The sequence below is a fragment of the Apiotrichum porosum genome, assembly GCF_003942205.1.
Source record: "Apiotrichum porosum strain DSM 27194 chromosome Unknown scaffold_5, whole genome shotgun sequence".
Taxonomy (NCBI): domain Eukaryota; kingdom Fungi; phylum Basidiomycota; class Tremellomycetes; order Trichosporonales; family Trichosporonaceae; genus Apiotrichum; species Apiotrichum porosum.
Genome location: NW_021167112.1, coordinates 101,708 through 119,846, shown reverse-complemented (window position 1 = coordinate 119,846; position 18,139 = coordinate 101,708). Strand labels below are relative to the sequence as shown.

Below are 18,139 nucleotides of genomic sequence, written 5' to 3'. Positions count from 1 at the left end.
CGTATTGACGCGGTGGACGGCCACTCATGGACGCGACGCGAAACAGATTTTGGGTTAGTTACCACAGGAAGAGACTGTCACAAGTGTCCGTTGGAGGTCGTGGGTGCGCTGTTTTAGGACGTGCACGGTCGCCTGAGGGGAGACATTGACCTCTGCTGCGTGCATGCGCCACCACGTCACTCACTGATCACTGAACGCCAGTGCGTGTCTATTCTTTCCAAGTTGCGTTCAATACCACAGCGGCTAGTGTTGTTCCCTCTTGGACCGCGTCCACTCCCCGTTTCTCATTCGTCTGCCCCTTGGCTGCGCTGTATGCATACGCATGTCCGACTAAGTCTCCAACGTATGTCTGGTTCTTTTGCCAGCCTGCTCCACACTAAGATAGTTCCTTGGTGCATCTGACAGTAGCTCCAGCACAGAGTTTCGTGGAAACAAACCACACGCTCGATTGAACCTACGCAAAAGCGATGAGCCTTTGGAACCCAAACCTGGTGTTATCGTCGAGGACACGTATGTACTCTGTTACGACCCGCGAGATACATCAGTCGCGTCCCTCATGGTTATCCCCTACATGCCGCGCCAGCTGCGCAAGACTGAAATGCGGGGTAGGATCCTGGCATGGCCCCCCCTTGCGTGGTGTTTCAACACCACACATGTGAAGCCATTGTGGGCTCCCTCCCTCTCATCGGCGCGCCTGCCGCGATTCCCGCTTACAGCGTCGCAGGCGGCAGACCCATTTTGGCACAACACATCGAGGGCCTGGATCTGTCAAGGTCCACATCCTCCGTGCGCGACCCAAAGAGCATCAAACATTCGAAACACGGACGAGGTATAAAGCAACGACACATCTATCGCTTGTGCTTTTCATGTCGTTTGCCCCCCTTTTCCTTTCTCCAGTCTTACCACCTCGCTCGACGCGACGGACTGGCTCCTTATTTACCTTCCTTTGACCAACTCTCCACATTCTTTTTCCACACCACCAACGACATGATCCAACTTTTGGTCCTCGCGGCCCTCGCAGCGCCGGCCGCTGCGCACCAGACCCTCTGGCACCCGGCCATGTACGGGTGAGTACCACCTCCGGTTCACAGGAGAGTTTGCACTGACATCCGTTATTTAGCTGGGCCAAGGACATGTCTCTGCCTGAGGCAGACTTCACATTCGACCAATGGTGGTTCAAGGGCGAGCTGAACGATCCGCCTGCCGCGAATGAGACCATGTCCCTTCCCTCCGGTGGCACCTTCCACGCCCAGATTGCCTCCAATGTTCAGTTTACACACTTCCCCGACCATGGATACGACTACGACGACGCAAAGGACAGCTCTGCCCTAAAGGCCCAGGATGGGAACATCATGTCAGGTCTGAAGAAGGACGGTTCTGTCCACTCGGCAGACCCTTATGGCACCCCGATCGGCGAGACAAAGGATCTCAAGGGCTGCGCCATTGCCATTGCCTACGAGTCTGATGTGACCAAGATCAAGCCAGAGGACTTTACCGTCATCACTACCAACCACAGCTGCGCGTGGTATCGCGATACCGACTTCCAGATCCCATCCGGTTTGCCCGCCTGCCCAGAGGGTGGGTGCCACTGCATGTGGGGATGGATCCACAGTGCTGTGAGTTGCCTGTTCTTCTGTTAGCGGCCTGTGTTGACAATGATATCAGATTGCTGGATCGTCCCAGATGTTCACCATTGGCTACCGCTGCAACATCACCAACCCGGACCTCACTGCACCATCCATCCCTGCGCCTGAGATAGCTCGCAAGGTGAGTTGACAAACGTGCGCCAACCTGCTCACCAAGCAGTGTCCATTTGACAAGAACAACTGCACCGTCGGCTCCAAACAGATGCATTACTGGCTGCAAAAGGAGCGCAACAACAACTTCCAAGAGAGCCACGACCCACCATTTTACAATGAAGACTACGGGTTCATGAACGGAGCGCAAACAGACCTGTGGGAGGCTCACAAGGCTTTCGGACCCGTCAACGAGAGTGACTGGGCTCCCGGCACTCTTGCGACCTCGACCATGAACATTGCCATCACCCCAGCGTCTTCCGGACCGTACGCCACTGTCAATGGGTCGTCGACAGGCGGTGGGACCGGTGCTTCGACCCCGACCCCGACCCCGACCCCAGCTATTGCTTCAACTGCCGCTACTGGTAACTTGACTACAGCTGTCGTTTCTACACCTGGATATGAGGCTGCAGCCCAACCAACAACGGACAGCACTAATGACAACACGACGCCGGTGGCTACTGCGATTGGAAGTACCGCCGGTAACGACACAGTAGCTGAGTCCACCCTGGCCGAAGACGCCAGTGTTACCACTCCCGCCTCAACGCCAACCATCGCGAGCAGCGGCAAGAAGAAGTGCTCCAAGCGCCGCCGTCGTTCTCGCACGCACTAGGCGTGCGGGAAAGCTAGGAATCTAGATTTAACGTTAGTAGACATCCCACCTGGTGTGGGGTGAAGCATGCATGCTGGTAGATCCATGTGGCTTGCGTTTTCGGCAACAGCTTTGAAAGGCGTCACTCAAGAATCACTGGGGAATCCTCCTACCACCATACGGACCATTAGGGTGCTGCTACCACTTTCCGTTTCGAAGGCCGGTTACCACTATGTATATGTCTGTGATGGCGAGTTCGTCTGTGACTGATGACCAGAGACAACCGGTTGCCTAACTATGCTGCTCCCGCTGCCGGCATACCCCGATGAGAATGTGGGTAACTGGGCCCCGCTCAGAGTAATTGTACGTCACATTGAGAGCCACAGCGGCCATCAACTCACTCCCCCACTGGGCCGCTTTGAGTAACAAGGAGTAGTGATGAATTGCGACTTGCTAAAGTTGGAGCAACAACATGACAAGAGCCGTCTCTTGGGCCCCCGTATCACACTCTTTCGCAGCCGCAACTCTGTTTAATGAGAGCGATCCTGTTTTCATACAGCATGGTCCAGCCATCCTAGGTGCAGAAGCCGCTATATTGCTCACAACGTTCGCCAGTCCCGGACAACAACACCAGACGTGCGGCAGGCACGACACACAATCTCGGCATTCCGGCGTCCACTGATTTAGCCGCCCGCACCCGGGACAGGGACGGCACGCCCTGGCACCCATTTTGCGAGCCCAGACAGCCTTCATTCACCTGGTGGATTCGCTCCGGGGTTTGCACAACAGCGACGGTCCGTGTCGCGCTGCCAAGAGAGCGACAAAATACGAGGTATCACTGTTTTATGTGCAACATGGTGCATGCTCAATGCAGCTACTCTCCTGCCGACCAGCACTTATTCAGACCTATTCTAGTAATTTATTGATGTTGTTAAGCGCTGTATGAAACCACTCCCGTCAGTAAGCAGTCTCACACTCCCGTTATCTCGTATCTCTGACAACATACTTGTTGCACATGACTTGTGGTTGTTTCATCCCAAGCCCTAACCGCCTCCTCTACTACGAAACTCGCATGCTCTGGACCCAATGGTACTGACTTGTCATCAACCCAACATTATGTTCAAGACTCGTCTAGGGATCGAACTGGGCCCCCGGAAGCAATTTCAATGGCAGGCACGCTGTTTACAGGCATGCTTCATTCAGCCTTCCTCCAACGTTTCTACATCTCGACGTTTCTCTCGACATCTTGCCGTGATCCTCGACATAGTTCACAGAAGCGACCACCCCAACGTCCCGTTCGGGGACCTGGTCTCTCTATAAGCCTGTTCTTTGGTGTTCCTCATACTCCTTTCCTCCCAACTGTATGCTCCGACTGCAGACCCAACCAACCGCCCGACCAGCTTGCACACGGCGACTGCGATTGCTGAGGCCAAATACAGGTCATGCGCAGCAGGAACGATGTATCCTATCATCCTATGATACCGGGACGACATCGGCGAGGAACCCAACAACACATGAATATCTCGGGGCAAGACGAGAATGATCGTACCTCACCACCGGTCGCCAGAGTTCCCAGTGCCCCAGTGCGGTTGACTTGGGTGCAAGTGCCCACTCCCTCTGCCATGTTGATGGGCCATGAAGCCGTTTTGGGGTCCTGTGATGCTGGCGCGCATGCGACAATCCGACAAATGGTATAAAGCATGCGGCTCCCACGTCCTTTAGTCCTTCATCCGTCAAGTAACCACAGCGTCACCTATATTCTCGCCTGCTGGACATAGTCTTCTTTCAAAGTTCATCTCGACTTGGCTTACACTTGTTCAACATGGCGCGACTCGTACTAGTCGCAGCCCTCGCGGCGACTCCCGCCATGGCTCACTGGGCCAGCTGGCTTCCCGGCCAAGGCTGGTCTTACAGTGGCGGCTGGAAGTGGAACCATGGAGGCTCCAACCATGGCGGCGGCAGCTACGGAGACGGCAACCATGGTGGCGGCAACTATGGCGGCGGCAGCTATGGAGGCGGCAACCATGGCGGCGGCAACCATGGCGGTGGTAACCATGGCGGCGATGGTGGTGGCGACAACTCCTACACCTTTGTCGGTACTCCAACCTCTCACGCCTCGTCCTGTGGTGCTACCTCTATCACCATCCCCAACATGTCGGCCTGTGCTGGTCACTGTTTTACCACTGCCATGTACGAGTGTGGCACGTGTCAGTCCAACTCGAACAGCTGCAAATGTACCTCGGAGTATCGGGACTACATCAGTCAGTGCGCCAGTCAGTATGGCAGCGCGGACCAGACAGCTGCCCTGGCTTATATCGACAACCTTTGCAACGGTCAGGTGACAACGCCTGTCCCTCCCGGATCCACCTCTGTGCCCCCGACGGGAGGTGAATCGACCCCCCCAAGCACTGCCACCCACACCACACCTCCTCCGCCTGACTACACCGAAATCCCAGGCCTCGGCATTTGTGGAGGTCACTGCTGGGACGCTGCCATCAGCTCGACCCCGCAGTGCGCCGAAACTCGAGACCTTAGCTGCACCTGCTCGGATGCATTCACGCAATCGGTCACCAACTGCATCAACGGGTGTTCCGCCGCCGAGAGGCGTGCCAGCGAACAGTTCCGCGACTCGCTCTGCCATGGGTACACCACTCCTGGCACACCGCCCTCCACTTCTGAAGCCACTTCAACACCGAATACCCAGACCGGTACCACGCCACCTGTTCAGACCGACAGCTCGTCGACCCCGCCGGTTTCCCAGACCACTAGCGTAGGGACACCACCTGTTCAGAGTGAGACAGAGACCTCGACGACGCCTCCACCAACGCAAACTTCAACTGCCTGCAGTGTGGACGTCACTGCCATTCCGGGTCTCTCGACGTGCGCCAGTGGATGCTTCGATACTGCCACCAAGACCCTTGATGTCTGTGCCAACAATGCCGGTGCCCAAGCGTGCTTGTGCTCTGCCGAGTTCCGCAGCTATATCATCGATTGTGCGAGCAAGTACAGTCAGGAGGATGTCAACGAAAGCCTCTCGTATATCGACACCCAATGCCAGGGCTTTTCGACGACACTCAGCACCGAGACCAACACTGTACCCCCTCAAAGTGAATCCCAGACCAACACACCCACTGGTACCAGCACACCCACTGGCACCACCACGGCCCCGACACCAACCTCTACGGCGTGCGATGTCGGATCCAGCGACATCCCTGGCCTCTCTGGCTGCGCAAGTGGCTGCATCGAAAAGGCATCCACCACGCTCGACATTTGTTTGACCAGCAACAGCGACAGCTCGTGTGTGTGCACGGCCGAGTTCCGCCAGTACGTCATCCAATGCGTGAGCCCGTATGGCGAGGTCACCGAGGTTACTACATACCTTGATACCCGCTGCAACGGGGTCACGTCGGGCACGGTTCCTATTCAATCCACGACCTCCGTGCCACCCACCGAGTCAACCACCACTCCGCCGCCTAACGAATCGTCCAATACGCCCACCGGTACGCCGACATCGACGGCTTGTGGTGCCGACTTTACCGTCATTCCCGGGCTGTCGACGTGTGCAGGGAGCTGTTTCGATGCCGCAAACAAGGCGATTAACGGCTGTTCGACAGACTCTGTGGCCTGCATGTGCACGACAGAGTACCGCGAGTACATCATCACTTGCACCAGCAAGTATGGCATTGAGGACCAGACGGAGAGCATTGCGTACCTGGACAACTTTTGCAAGAGTGTCACCACGACCGGGACCGTTCCCCCAACCACCACGGAAACAGTACCACCCACGACACCTCCCGCTTCGACGCCGGAGACGTCCACAGGAACAGTTCCGCCTACGTCACCTCCTGCTTCGACGCCGGAGACCGAAACGGGAACGGTGCCACCAACGTCGCCTCCGGCTTCGACCCCGGAGACGTCCACGGGAACGGTTCCGCCGACGTCGCCCCCTTCCTCGACCCCGGAAACCGAAACGGGAACAGTGCCGCCAACGTCACCTCCTGCCTCGACGCCGGAGACGTCCACAGGAACAGTGCCGCCAACGTCACCTCCTGCCTCGACGCCGGAGACGTCCACAGGAACAGTGCCGCCAACGTCGCCACCCTCTTCCACACCAGAAAGCAGCTCTACGCCACCAACGTCAACATCAACCTCGTGCGACGTTATGCACACGCTTGTTCCCGGTCTCTCTGGTTGTGCTGGCATATGCTTCAACGACGCGGACGTCAACATTGAGCTCTGCCGAACCGACCCTGTTGGATGCCAGTGTACTTCAAAATACCGCCAGTACATCGTGACCTGTTTGACCCAGTATGGTCAGTCAGAGGTGAACATGGGCATCGCCTACCTGGACAACTTCTGCAAGACCGTCACCACAGGCAGCATCCCTCCCACGACTGGGACGGGAACTGTTCCTGGCACTGAGACACCGAACACCACCGGCACCCCCACGACTGGAACGGGGACAGTTCCTCCTGGGACTGAGACACCTAACACCTCTACTGGCACACCCCCAACTGGAACCGGAACGGCTCCTCCTGGGACTGAGACACCGAACACCTCCACCGGCACCCCCCCAACTGGAACCGGAACGGTTCCTCCTGGGACTGAGACGCCACACACTTCACACACCTCGCACACTCCGCACACTTCACACACTCCGCACACCTCGCACACCGGCCCTCCCACGAGCGTCACGACTCCGCCGCCCTCAACGCAGCCTCCGCCTTCGACTACGAACGGCGAGTGCACGTTCTGCGGGCCGAGCACTGTCACGGTCACTATCGCCGAGTGCCCTACGACGGTATACCGCCGAGGTTACAGGCTTTACAGGTTCAAGCAGGAGGAGTAAGTAAGCACAAGAAAAGGACGAAGGACAGTTTTTAATAATAGAGGAACTATTCACAGAACGTTCCTCCTAAATAGCTGAACAATTGACCACCTTGCCTATATGCGGGTGGGTATGAAAACAAAAGTTTGCGATGATGTTTTTAAGGAATGCGGTTGCATTCGGTGGTGGCCTGAAGGCGTTGGTCGTCTGAGTGGCGTTACTATTGAGTCTGAAGCTTACAGCTGTGCGGGCATGTTGACGGTCAGACGATGTGGGCTGAACACGGCGGTGAAACTAAGGCCACGACAAAAGAAGTGTCACAGTGGAGACACAGCTCCATTGCCGTCTTTGTTCCGCAAGGGCAAGACTGTTGGCACTGACTACTGGCGTTGTCGTTCTCCAGAGGGATCCCCTACTACCCGTCTTCGGTTAACTGGCCTGGCTGCCGTTTGGTGTCACTACAATCTGCATGCCATCTGATCAAGTCTCGTCTTCCTTCTCACGCTTCTATGGCCTTGATATACTATCTTCGTGGCTTAATTACACGCCACTTCCAACATTAGAGACGGGAAGCGTACAAAGGATAGCTGCGGAGTCAGTTACGCTGCCCTTATCCGTTGATAAAAACGACTCACTCAATGTAACCCTTCGCACCGCCAGCATAGAACGTCGGGCGGTCGTACTTGCTCAGCTGCCAGCCGTTCTCGATGCGGGCCGGGAGATCGGGGTTGGCTGCAATGTCAGCTCACACGTTGGTGTTTCCATTCCAACGTACAGATGAACTGGCGGCCAAAGGCCACAATGTCGCCATTCTTCTCAGCCTCCGCCACGGCTGTCTCCGGGGTGTAACCTCCACAAACCACAAAGGGGATCCCCGCACCCTGCACAATGTGGCGGATATCGTCAAGCTTATCATCCGGGCTCGCCTTGTCCGAGGCCGCATCAGAGCCCGAGACGCCGGCGCCACGGGCCTCCACGGCGTGGATGTAGGCCAGGTGGGGCTGGGCAGCAACGAGGGTCTTGGCCCACGGAATAAACGTGGCCAGCGGGTCGGGCTCACGCATGCCCTGGTAGTTGTTGAACGGCGACATGCGGATGGCGACCTTGTCGGCACCGATGGCGGCGCAAACCTCGTTGACGACGCGGATAGGGAAGCGGAAGCGGTTCTCGAGTGAGCCGCCGTACTCGTCAGTGCGCTCGTTCGAGACGCTCTGGATGAACTGGTCAAGGAGCTGAGCGAGTTAGTGTACGGTAACTGGCACGTGAACCCACGTATCCGTTAGCGCCGTGGATCTCCACGCCGTCAAAGCCCGCTTCGATGGCATTAACAGCAGCGCGGCGGTAGTGGCCCACGAAGCGCTCAATGTCGGCCGCGGTCATGGGAGTAAGTGGGGTCGAGTTCTGAGCGGAGGGCTGAGCCAAACTGCCAACGAGGTAGGGCTTGGAAGTGGTGCCCCAGACGGGCTGGACAATCTTGGGGTTGGCAACGCGACTGCAAGTTGAGCACAGGTACTATAGTTGAGTAACTCACCCGAGAGCCCAAAGCTGCAGGAAGATGCGGCCACCCTTGGCGTGCACTGCGCTCGTGATCTTCTTCCATCCGGTCACTTGCTCGGGAGACCAGATACCGGGGACGCCGTTCATGCCGCCGGCCTCCTCGGCGATGAAGGTCGCCTCCGAGATGAGCAGGCCACCATCTGGATATTGTTAGCTTACAACGACTATGGGCAGGGCAGCATCGAGCTCACCGGAAGTACGCTGATCGTAGTAATCGATCGCAATCTCCGAGGGGACAAATGTCTTGGGGTCGGCTCGGAAACGCGTCAGTGGGGCCATGACGACGCGATGCTTGAGTGCCGTCGAGCCAATCTTGATCGGCGAGAAGAGGAGAGGCTTGGTGACAGCCATTGTGAGTGAATTCTGGTGCACGGCAGGGATGTAGGGGAACGACAGCTGAACAATGGGTGGGCGTTGTTGTATATATGTTTCCGCCCACCCAGGTGGTCGATGGATGTGTCAGCCATGTCGCGATCAAGCATGGCTTTCGGCTGTGCCCGTCAACAGCCGCGCAGCCGGGCTACGGCTCAACTCGGCATCTAAACGGTTTGCTTTACCCGGCAACCGTCAACCAAGTGGGGTGTGTCAGCACAAAACGATGGATGACGAGGGCAGGATAAAGCGAGAAGGATTGAGACATGGGACGAGATGAATGAAGAAAACGAATTGCGTGACGACGAGTGGCCGATCCGTTGGTTGTTTGGGTATGCGTACAACCTGGGGGTCGGATTCTTTAGTGATCAGAGCCCAGATGACGCAACCAGAGTATCTGCTTCCGCCAGGTGCCACGTGGGAGGGATTTGCTCCCGCAGTTTCTTCCGGCTCCGAGCCCCGACTCACTCCTTTGGCGGGCAGGAAGCGTGTGCGTGAGGGTTGGGTGAGGGACAGCGAGCACGACTGTTCTATCGTCTTCCAACATCTCTTTGTCATCTTACCAACTACCCCCGGACTCGCTCAGTGTATATAGCACATTCAGCGACCGTTCTCCAACCTTTCCCATCACCTTCCCCTCATCAATCTAGCAAACATGGTGAGCAAGCATGTCTGCAGGGCGCCGCCATCGTGGTGCCTCCACCTCGTCGTCCTTGCAACAATCTCTATCTCTGATCGCACGAGGTGCTGACAACATGTAGTCTGGTTGGGACGACAAGCCCCAGGTTATTGGTTACGGCACCAAGCGCGCCACCGTCACCAAGGGCTCTGCCCTCAACGCCGCCCAGCGTGCCGGTACCGTTCAGTCCACCACCGCCAAGGACCGCACCCAGGCCAAGGGCCGTGAGTCGTGGACATTGCCAAGCAGCAAGAGGGAGACGACTGACATTATCCAGCCGCCGACTACCAGCGCCTCGGCAAGCTCGATGCTGACGACGCTCCCCGTCCCCCAGAGAAGGTCGACGTCTCGTGAGTGGAGAAGGAAGGCAAGGAAGAGAAGACAATGTGGAGCGAGCTGGAGGACCGGACGGCACCACGGCACGAGGTTGTGGGATCGAGGGGCTGCACCAGCCTCTTGGCCTCGCTGTGCAACTACTGCGATCCTCGCCATCTTCGCCGATAATGGGCCATGAGCTGACATTATAGGGTCGGCAAGGCGCTCGCCACCGCCCGTATGGCTAAGAAGAACGCCGACGGCAAGTCGATGACCCAGAAGGAGCTCGCCACCGCCGTCAACGCCAAGCCCCAGGATGTGAGTGTGCAGACGCTGTAGACCGACGAGACTCGGTCTGGTCGTGTGACAGTCCAGACGAAACGGATACGTCGATAGCCGCCCGTTGTCCGAGTGGCATTGACTGACACTTTCTCCCAGATTGGTGACCTCGAGTCTGGCCGCGCTGTCCCCAACCAGGCCCTCCTGGCCAAGCTCGAGCGTGTCGTCGGTGTCAAGCTCCGTGGCGCTGCCAACCAGATTGGCCAGCCCCTCCACGGCCCCAAGAAGAAGTAAAGAGAGTGTGTTATTAGCAATAGGGTCGTAGTGAGCAAAACAATGGCGTGGTCGACCGGTGGCAGCCTGTTGCGCTTTTATCACATGTATGCAGTTGCACTTTCCATTCTTGAGATGCGTTCCTTTGTGCCCGACAGAGACAGACAGAGTACAGAGTGCAGAGAACAAGTGCCTCATGCATGCACCCAGCCTACTCGCGTCGTGTTGTCGCTGCGCACCCACGTGGATCTGATGCCGCGTCCGCCCCGCCCGCAGTCATCAACCGCCCGCCGCGTCGATCGCGGCTGTAACACCGGTCGCCACACCTTCATCGCTTGGGCATCGCCTTCTCTCCATCTCCATCTCCTCCTCCATCTTTCTCACATCCACCATCACGATGTATGGACAAGGGTACCCAGGCAACAACGCATACGCCAATAACCCCCCGCCCCCGACCTGGGCTCAGCAGCAGCAGGGCAACACCCGCGCGAATTACGGCCAACAGCAACAACAGTACGGCCAGTACGCTCCGCCGTCGGGCGCGCCACAGGGCTATAGCAACGGCGGCCAGTCGTACGGCGGTGGTCAGGCCTACGGTGGCGGTCAGTCCTACGGCGGTGGTCAGTCGTACGGTGGTGGCCAGTCGTACGGTGGCGGCCAGTCGTACGGCGGCGGCCAAGGCTACCAGCCGCCCACCGGCGCGCCCGCTCCCCCGCATTACGCTCCCACTGCCGCGGGCTACCAGCCGCCTTCGTCGGCGCCGACTGGATACTACGCTCCCCCCGCTGGTGCTCCTGGTGAGTTGGACGACTAGATGTCTTCTGGTGGTGGGCTATGACTAACAACACACCCTAGCGCGTCCCCCGACCGGTTCCCAGCACTACGGTCCTCAGCTGCAAGGCCAGGGCGGCACCCAGCAGCCGTTCTTTCAGTACTCGCAGTGTGAGTTTCTGCGCCGCAACATGGGGGATATCCGCTGACAGAGGACTCTCTCTCGCTTCCAACATGGCCCACCTGCCTCTTGTTTGAATCCCCTTCGATCGCCTTCGCATACCCACTCTTATCTCGCCACCTGTAGGTACTGGTAAGCGCAAGGCGCTCCTGATCGGCATCAACTACATTGGCCAGAGCAACGCTCTCCGCGGCTGTATCAACGATGTCCACAACGTGCAAAAGTTCCTGATGGAGCGCTACAACTACCGCTCCGACGACATGGTTATCCTGACCGACGACTCGAAGAACCCCCGCCAGATTCCCACCAAGGCCAACATGATTGCTGCCATGCAGTGGCTCGTGAACGGCGCTCAGCCCAACGACGCGCTCTTCTTCCACTAGTAAGTAACGGAGTGGCGGGATAAAACCACGTAGACTGTGGGACGGCGCGAGAGGCTTCTTTCTCTGTTTGCCAACAAGGGAAAAGCCACCTCGGCCATATCCCTAGCCTACCCTCGATCGGTAGCATCGGTGGCGTTTTGCTCGACTAGCTTTGAGTATGGGGAGTTCCTCGACTAACACTTTCCAGTTCGGGACACGGTGGTCAGACCAAGGATTTGGACGGCGACGAGGACGACGGAATGGACGAGGTCATCTACCCCGTCGACTTTAAGACCCAGGGTCACATTGTCGATGACGACCTGCACGCTCTCATGGTCCGCCCCCTCCCCGCCGGCGCCCGTCTCACTGCCATCTTTGACTCGTGTCACAGCGCCACGGCCCTCGACCTGCCGTACGTCTACTCGACTGAAGGCAAGATCAAGGAGCCCAACCTCCTTGCCGAGGCCGGCTCTGGTGTCCTCTCGGCGGGCATGTCCTACCTCAAGGGCGACGTGGGTGGCATGATGTCTGGCCTCATGAACGTCGGCAAGCAGATGATGGGCACAAACTCGAACGCGACCAACGTGACGCGCCAGACGCGTACTTCGCCAGCCGACGTGGTCATGTGGTCCGGTTGCAAGGACTCACAGACCTCGGCAGACACCAGCGAGGCAGGTAAAGCTACCGGTGCCATGTCGTACGCGTTCATCGCGGCCATCACCAAGAACTCCCAGCAGAGCTACGTCCAGCTCCTCCGCTCCATTCGACAGGAGCTCCAGGGCAGGTACGACCAGAAGCCCCAGCTCTCCGCGTCCCACCCCATCGACACAAACCTCCTCTTCATCTGCTAAAGCGCGAGATATGGATGTATTTTGTACGCGTACCCAGGCCTTATGCAGCGAGTATCTTTGGCCGGGACGAGTGTATGGTTTCTGGAGTGCTTGGCGAGTGGGGTGGTTGCAGGAAGAGGAAGCGAGTGAATGGGAAGGAGGTGGCATCGTGCACTCGGGGCATCCAGCTTTGGGGTCGTTATGCCACAGTCTGCCCCGCGCCACACCCATCCGCTCAACTGACAGCATGCTCCTGACGACCTCCCATGTCGTTAGGTCATAGTCCACCCTGCTTGCCATTCGCCTTGCAGGGCACAGGCAGGCTCATCGCCTATCGCCCTATCGCCCTTGGCGTCGCGGTCCTCGTTGAGCCGCCCATTTGCTCAATATCAATCTCAAGCCCAATCATAACATTGCCGCGCACAAGACGCGGCATCTACACAACGGTCTAAGGAGTCCTTGCGCGCGGCTACTATACCACACGCCTAGACCTGGGTCTCGGCGAGCTTGTCGGCAACGTCGTCGACGGCAATAGTACCGGCGGCGGCGGCAAACGAAAAGCCCGCAGCGGCCTTCTTGGCGGGGGCAGCGGCGGCGCGGGGAGCGTCCGACTGCTCCTTCCTGCTGCGCGAAGTGGTCACGGTCTCAAAGCCGTCGGCGTCGGGACCCGAGGCAGCAGCCGGTGCGGCAGCGGGGGCGGCGTCGGCGGGGGCCGCGGCGGCCTCCTTGGGAGGAAGACGCGAAGGGTGCACGCGGACGGGACGGCGCTCCTTGGCCTCCTTCTGCTCAGCCTCGCGCTTCTCAGCGGCCTTCTTGGCCTCCTCCTTGCGCTTCTGGGCAGCCTCGTGCTCCTTCTTGCGACGCTCCTCAGCGTGGGCGGCGGCCTCAGCCTCGCGGGTGGCAGTGTCGATGGGGCGGGCGGCACCGAAGGGCGAAGCCTTGGCGGGCGCGGGAGTCGACTCGGGGGAAGGGGTGGCACTTGCCTGCTGGGAGCGGGGAAGGAGAGCCAGGCGCTGGCGACCAGCAGGCTCCGGGGCCGCAGCAGGGGTGACAGGTGCACGAGTGCCGCGCGACCAGGTGGACTCGGTGTCAGCGAGACCAGCGGGGCGGTGAGGAGGAGCCTCACGCCTGGATGGCGGGGCCTCGACGAAGGGGCGGCTCGAGCGCCACTGGCCAGCCTCGTCGGCGGCAGTGGGCTCGTGGGAGTGCTCGCGCGAGCGGCCACCAAAACCGGACTCGCGGGCGGGGGGAGCAGGGGTAAACTTGGCACCACGGGCAGACGACCAGTCGCGGTCCTCGTCACCGGCACCAGGGGCACCAGCACCAGAGAACTGGCGACGGGGAGCGGGCGCGTCACGGGCAACAATCGGGGTAGCACGACGCCACTGGCTGGCCTCGTCGGCAGCCGAAGACGGGAAGTCACGACGCGAAGCGGGGGCCTCGGCAACATTGACGCGAACCGAACGGCCAGCGAGGCTGACACCGGTACGGTCAAGGGCGGCCTTGAGGTTGTCGCGCGAAGGGAACTCGCAGTAGCCAAAGCCCTTGGACTTGCCGGTCTGGGGGTCCTTGACGAGACGGACCGACACGGGGTTCAGGTCGGCAAAGAACTCGCGGAGCTCCTCGTCCTCAGTCTCAAAGGTGAGGTTGCCGACAAACGCGGTGAAGGGAGGGACATCGGGGAGAGGGAGCTCCTCGCGGCCCTGGGGAGCGCCGGGGAAGGTGCGGGCTCCACGGTCGGGCATGCTGTCAAGGTAGCCAGGCTCGCCACGGCGGGGGCCACTGTCCTCGCGACGGGCAGGGGCAGTGGGGAGAGCCTCCATCTCATCGGCCCAGCTGCTAGTGCCACCGCCGGTGGTCTCAAAGAAGTCGCTAAGCGCCATCTTCTGGGCCTTCTTCTTGGGAGCTGTTTACGAGGCACATGTCGAGTTTAAGGGATTGAAATTTCCGGAAAGTTGTGTGGACATTTGTTGGAATCGTGAGACATGCCAAGGCCAGGGTAATGTTGACGAGATGGGTTTCAGTCCACAGCAAGTGGCGAAGCGAAGGATGGGGGGAGGCAGGAGCAACATGGGAGTGACACAGTGTATCGTAGCCGCATGGATCGTCACAGGATGGCGATGATGCGAACAACAAGAAAGAAGGTCGACGGACGTGGACAATGGGTTGGGCAATGGTTGAACAGCACGTGTCATGTTGTGGACGACAACGAAAGCATCCCAAAGTCGTGGAGCAAAGCCGAGTTCATAGGACATTCACAGGACCAAAGGATCACACCACGACAAGGATGGAGAAGGGCCATGGTCGTCCGGTAAGGTCGGCGGCAAAAGGGGGTCGAGAGTCCAAGCGGCGAGATGTGGGAGCGGCCAGGAAGCAGAACGACAAAGGGTGGAGGGTGGAGGAGGGCAAGAAACGGATTGACGTGGTCAGCTTGGGCTCCTGAGAACGCTCTTGCTTTCTGTGCATTGAGGCTCACGCATGATGTCTGTTTTTTTGTTGTTGTTTTGGGGGGGTAGGTAGTGGGTGGTGTGAGCCGCAAGGACGTCGCTTCTTGCGGTCGTCGTCGTCTGGGGTGTCCTGGCCGTCCCACCGCCCGTGTGTGCGTGGAAAAAGGATGGGGGATCGGAAACCTCGTTTGCCACTCACGCCGGGGTTTGCGGCATTAGAAGCGGAAAACACACTATGCCGATGTAGAACATCACGACAATGGCCGAACGCGAGGGGTTATGTGTTTTCCAACGCCCGCAGTCCTATTAGCCGTACCCTTACTTTGTGGGTGTAATTAAATTTGATTAGGATTAGATTCCCTTACGTGGTTTCTCTTACGTAAACATATGTGCACCCCGTCTGTGGTGTGATCTGTGATCTGTGAATCTCATGCACTCTGGTACGCTGGGAGGGCGGGAGATGGACAAAAGGAAAACGAGAATAGCTGTTACATACAATGGCTCACATAAGATCCTCTTCCGAGCCGTCTGATACAAGCCTCCATGGCCTCATGTACAAGTAAACAAGCTCGACTCTGCACGCCTGCACCCCGCGCTAAGAAGCGCCGGCCGTTGGCATGAGCTGCAAAAACTGTACTCTGCTGAACATATTCCACCAATCCCACAGACCCTCCCCAAGTGTACCTGCCTCTTGAGATGAAACGTTCAAGAGTGCCAGGATCACTCTCAGCACCTTCCCGCGCATACTCTCTCCATTTGAAGCCAAGCACTCCAGCGGCATGTGTTCCAGCTGTCGAAACGCGCGCTGTGCAATCTCCTGTCTCGCCTTTTCATTATGCGTGTCCTCCTCTGGGTGGAGTTTGCCCTTGAGGTCGAGTAATGCGAGCTCGATACAAAGCGCAGTGATGTACAGGTTGGCCGCCTGTGTGCCGAACACGGAGGGATTGTCCTGGCTGATTGAGCCGGACTGGAGCTCCTCCGGTATCTCGGTCAACAGATCCTGGACCTCCTCGAGTTTAGAGTCGACCCATGCTTGCAACGTTTCGGTAGTGGGACCAGTAGATGTGTCGGCAGCCTGGAGCGTCCGGTGTCGGACAATGCAGCCGTTGAGCACCTGGAACAACTTGGAGACGTAGCAAAAGCCCGACATGTAGGACAACTTGCCCTCTGGTTGGGGAAAGGTTGCGTCGCCGGCCATGTACTCGTCGTCAATCTCGAGTGGAAGTGGAGGGACGCCGTCCATGTCGTTCAGAATCATCGGGTGGCCGTTCAACGAATTCGTCTTGTCGATGGCATAGGCCTCCCAATACAGTCGGCGACAAAGTTGAAGCTCCAGAGAGGACAGTCCCTCCTTGGGGGTCTCGCGGTTGAGGCCAAGGGTGTAGACCAAACGGCGCACGTCCGACAGGAGGTTCATTGGCAGCTCGGCAGCCGATGCTGCCTGGCTCGAGATCCAGTCGAGGATAGTTGAGGCGAGAACCACCAGGCTGGGTCGTGTCTGGTGTCGGATCTGAATGATACGGCTTCCCCGTTGACAGCGTTCCAGGAGGGTCTCAAGCTGTAACTTGTCCATCCTGCCCACTAGCCAGTTGATCGGGCACTGGCAGATGGTGTATGCAACCATGCTGAGGAGCAAACCTCGGAACGCCTCGTCCACCTCATCGCGGCGGTGAAGAACGTCTTGCGCAAAACTCGGCCGGTGGACAAGTGGAACCAGCATGTGCTGGTGTTTCATGTACAGGGAGAGAAACGAGCCGATGTCCTCCCAAGTCGCAAAACTCTCAATATGGTTGATGTCGATATCATTGCTGGTGCTGGGGCCGGCGCTGACGCTCGCACAACTAGTCATCCCACCCGCTCCATCGCTGGCAGTAACAAGGTCACCCAATGTTGTGGTAGGCGAGTAGATGGTCTTGGTCGCGTCGACCGCGAGTGTGCGGTCGGCTCCGGCCCCAACACCGTCCGCGCTCGAGTAATCGAACAGTGGCATGGCGTTGAGCTGTGACAGCGGCGCGTGTCCGTCCATCAGTCCAAATGGTGGCCCACAGCTACCGATGAATGACGTTGCGGCCGCTGGTGGGGCAGTAATGGGATCAGGTGGACGCACGCTGCTCTCGCGGGTGCGCGGAAGGGTGTAGTCAAACTCGATGCTTTGCAGTGTTTGCCGCGCGGACCCAAAAATGGAGCTCATCATAGGGCCACCCAGCAGTGGGCTTGATGGTAACATGCTCGGCAGGAGTTCATCGGTCGACGAGGTTTGCCCGTGGCCGGCATCGGGGGACGACGAGGGGCAGTTGTCCGATGTCTTGGCTCGGCTCGACGTCCGTTGTGTGCGGGCCGAGGGAGGACTGAGAAGTCAGTTTGGGAGTCGCCTGTCAAACTGCGTGCACTCACGCGCGCGGTCGTCCAGGCTTCTTCGGCTGGTAATCGTAGGTACACGTCTCTGAACGGCGTGCACAGTTGGTGCATTGTCCATAGCTCTGAGTACGCGAGGTCCGCTGCGGCCCGTGGCCGTCTTCGGTCGAATCGTCACCACCGTGTCGGCGCGGCGGCCCGGGGTTGCACCGAACCTATGCTTGTCAGCGGCCGGTCATTGGTGTGGGCAAGGGCCGATCATTGGTGTTTGGGAGTATCGGACCCATGTGAGAAGATGGTAGATGTGGATATCGTCGTGCGAGACAATGGCGCCCGTCCGACGCGACGAGGAGGGTAGTGACATCGGTCGGGAGATTGATTCGTCGCTTTCCAAACACATCAACTCACTTTACGCGTGCGACATTGATCGCACGTCGGCTGGGCCTTCTCACCCATGAGGAGCGAGATGTGGAAGGGCTTGTACTATCTAATCCGTCACGTC

The 18,139-nt window shown here is 58.6% G+C and overlaps 7 protein-coding genes across 7 annotated transcripts; 4 read left to right on the top strand and 3 right to left on the bottom strand.

The window, feature by feature from the left end:
• Nucleotides 1-987: 987 nt before the first annotated feature.
• Nucleotides 988-2,409, top strand: EHS24_007337 (uncharacterized protein; the record flags this gene model as incomplete). Its single annotated transcript, XM_028622709.1, has 4 exons — nucleotides 988-1,067; nucleotides 1,121-1,616; nucleotides 1,666-1,767; nucleotides 1,807-2,409. The coding sequence occupies 4 exons, from the start codon at nucleotides 988-990 to the stop codon at nucleotides 2,407-2,409; spliced, it is 1,281 nt and encodes a 426-aa protein (XP_028476602.1).
• A 1,801-nt stretch (nucleotides 2,410-4,210) lies between these two features.
• EHS24_007336 (uncharacterized protein) lies at nucleotides 4,211-7,237 on the top strand (the record flags this gene model as incomplete). Its single annotated transcript, XM_028622708.1, has 1 exon — nucleotides 4,211-7,237. The coding sequence occupies one exon, from the start codon at nucleotides 4,211-4,213 to the stop codon at nucleotides 7,235-7,237; it is 3,027 nt and encodes a 1,008-aa protein (XP_028476601.1).
• A 538-nt stretch (nucleotides 7,238-7,775) lies between these two features.
• EHS24_007335 (uncharacterized protein) lies at nucleotides 7,776-9,124 on the bottom strand (the record flags this gene model as incomplete). Its single annotated transcript, XM_028622707.1, has 6 exons — nucleotides 7,776-7,803; nucleotides 7,852-7,948; nucleotides 7,992-8,436; nucleotides 8,489-8,708; nucleotides 8,748-8,913; nucleotides 8,965-9,124. The coding sequence occupies 6 exons, from the start codon at nucleotides 9,122-9,124 to the stop codon at nucleotides 7,776-7,778; spliced, it is 1,116 nt and encodes a 371-aa protein (XP_028476600.1).
• Nucleotides 9,125-9,800: 676 nt separating this feature from the next.
• Nucleotides 9,801-10,712, top strand: MBF1 (multiprotein-bridging factor 1; the record flags this gene model as incomplete). The annotated part of the gene is made up of 5 exons (XM_028622706.1): nucleotides 9,801-9,803; nucleotides 9,907-10,048; nucleotides 10,102-10,174; nucleotides 10,352-10,457; nucleotides 10,578-10,712. 5 exons carry the CDS (start codon nucleotides 9,801-9,803, stop codon nucleotides 10,710-10,712), a joined length of 459 nt encoding a protein of 152 aa, XP_028476599.1.
• A 376-nt stretch (nucleotides 10,713-11,088) lies between these two features.
• MCA1_4 (Ca(2+)-dependent cysteine protease) lies at nucleotides 11,089-12,856 on the top strand (the record flags this gene model as incomplete). Its single annotated transcript, XM_028622705.1, has 4 exons — nucleotides 11,089-11,488; nucleotides 11,547-11,633; nucleotides 11,770-12,025; nucleotides 12,214-12,856. The coding sequence occupies 4 exons, from the start codon at nucleotides 11,089-11,091 to the stop codon at nucleotides 12,854-12,856; spliced, it is 1,386 nt and encodes a 461-aa protein (XP_028476598.1).
• A 464-nt stretch (nucleotides 12,857-13,320) lies between these two features.
• EHS24_007332 (uncharacterized protein) lies at nucleotides 13,321-14,718 on the bottom strand (the record flags this gene model as incomplete). Its single annotated transcript, XM_028622704.1, has 1 exon — nucleotides 13,321-14,718. One exon carries the CDS (start codon nucleotides 14,716-14,718, stop codon nucleotides 13,321-13,323), a length of 1,398 nt encoding a protein of 465 aa, XP_028476597.1.
• Nucleotides 14,719-15,877: 1,159 nt separating this feature from the next.
• Nucleotides 15,878-17,509, bottom strand: EHS24_007331 (uncharacterized protein; the record flags this gene model as incomplete). The annotated part of the gene is made up of 1 exon (XM_028622703.1): nucleotides 15,878-17,509. The coding sequence occupies one exon, from the start codon at nucleotides 17,507-17,509 to the stop codon at nucleotides 15,878-15,880; it is 1,632 nt and encodes a 543-aa protein (XP_028476596.1).
• Between the last annotated feature and the right edge of the window lie 630 nt (nucleotides 17,510-18,139).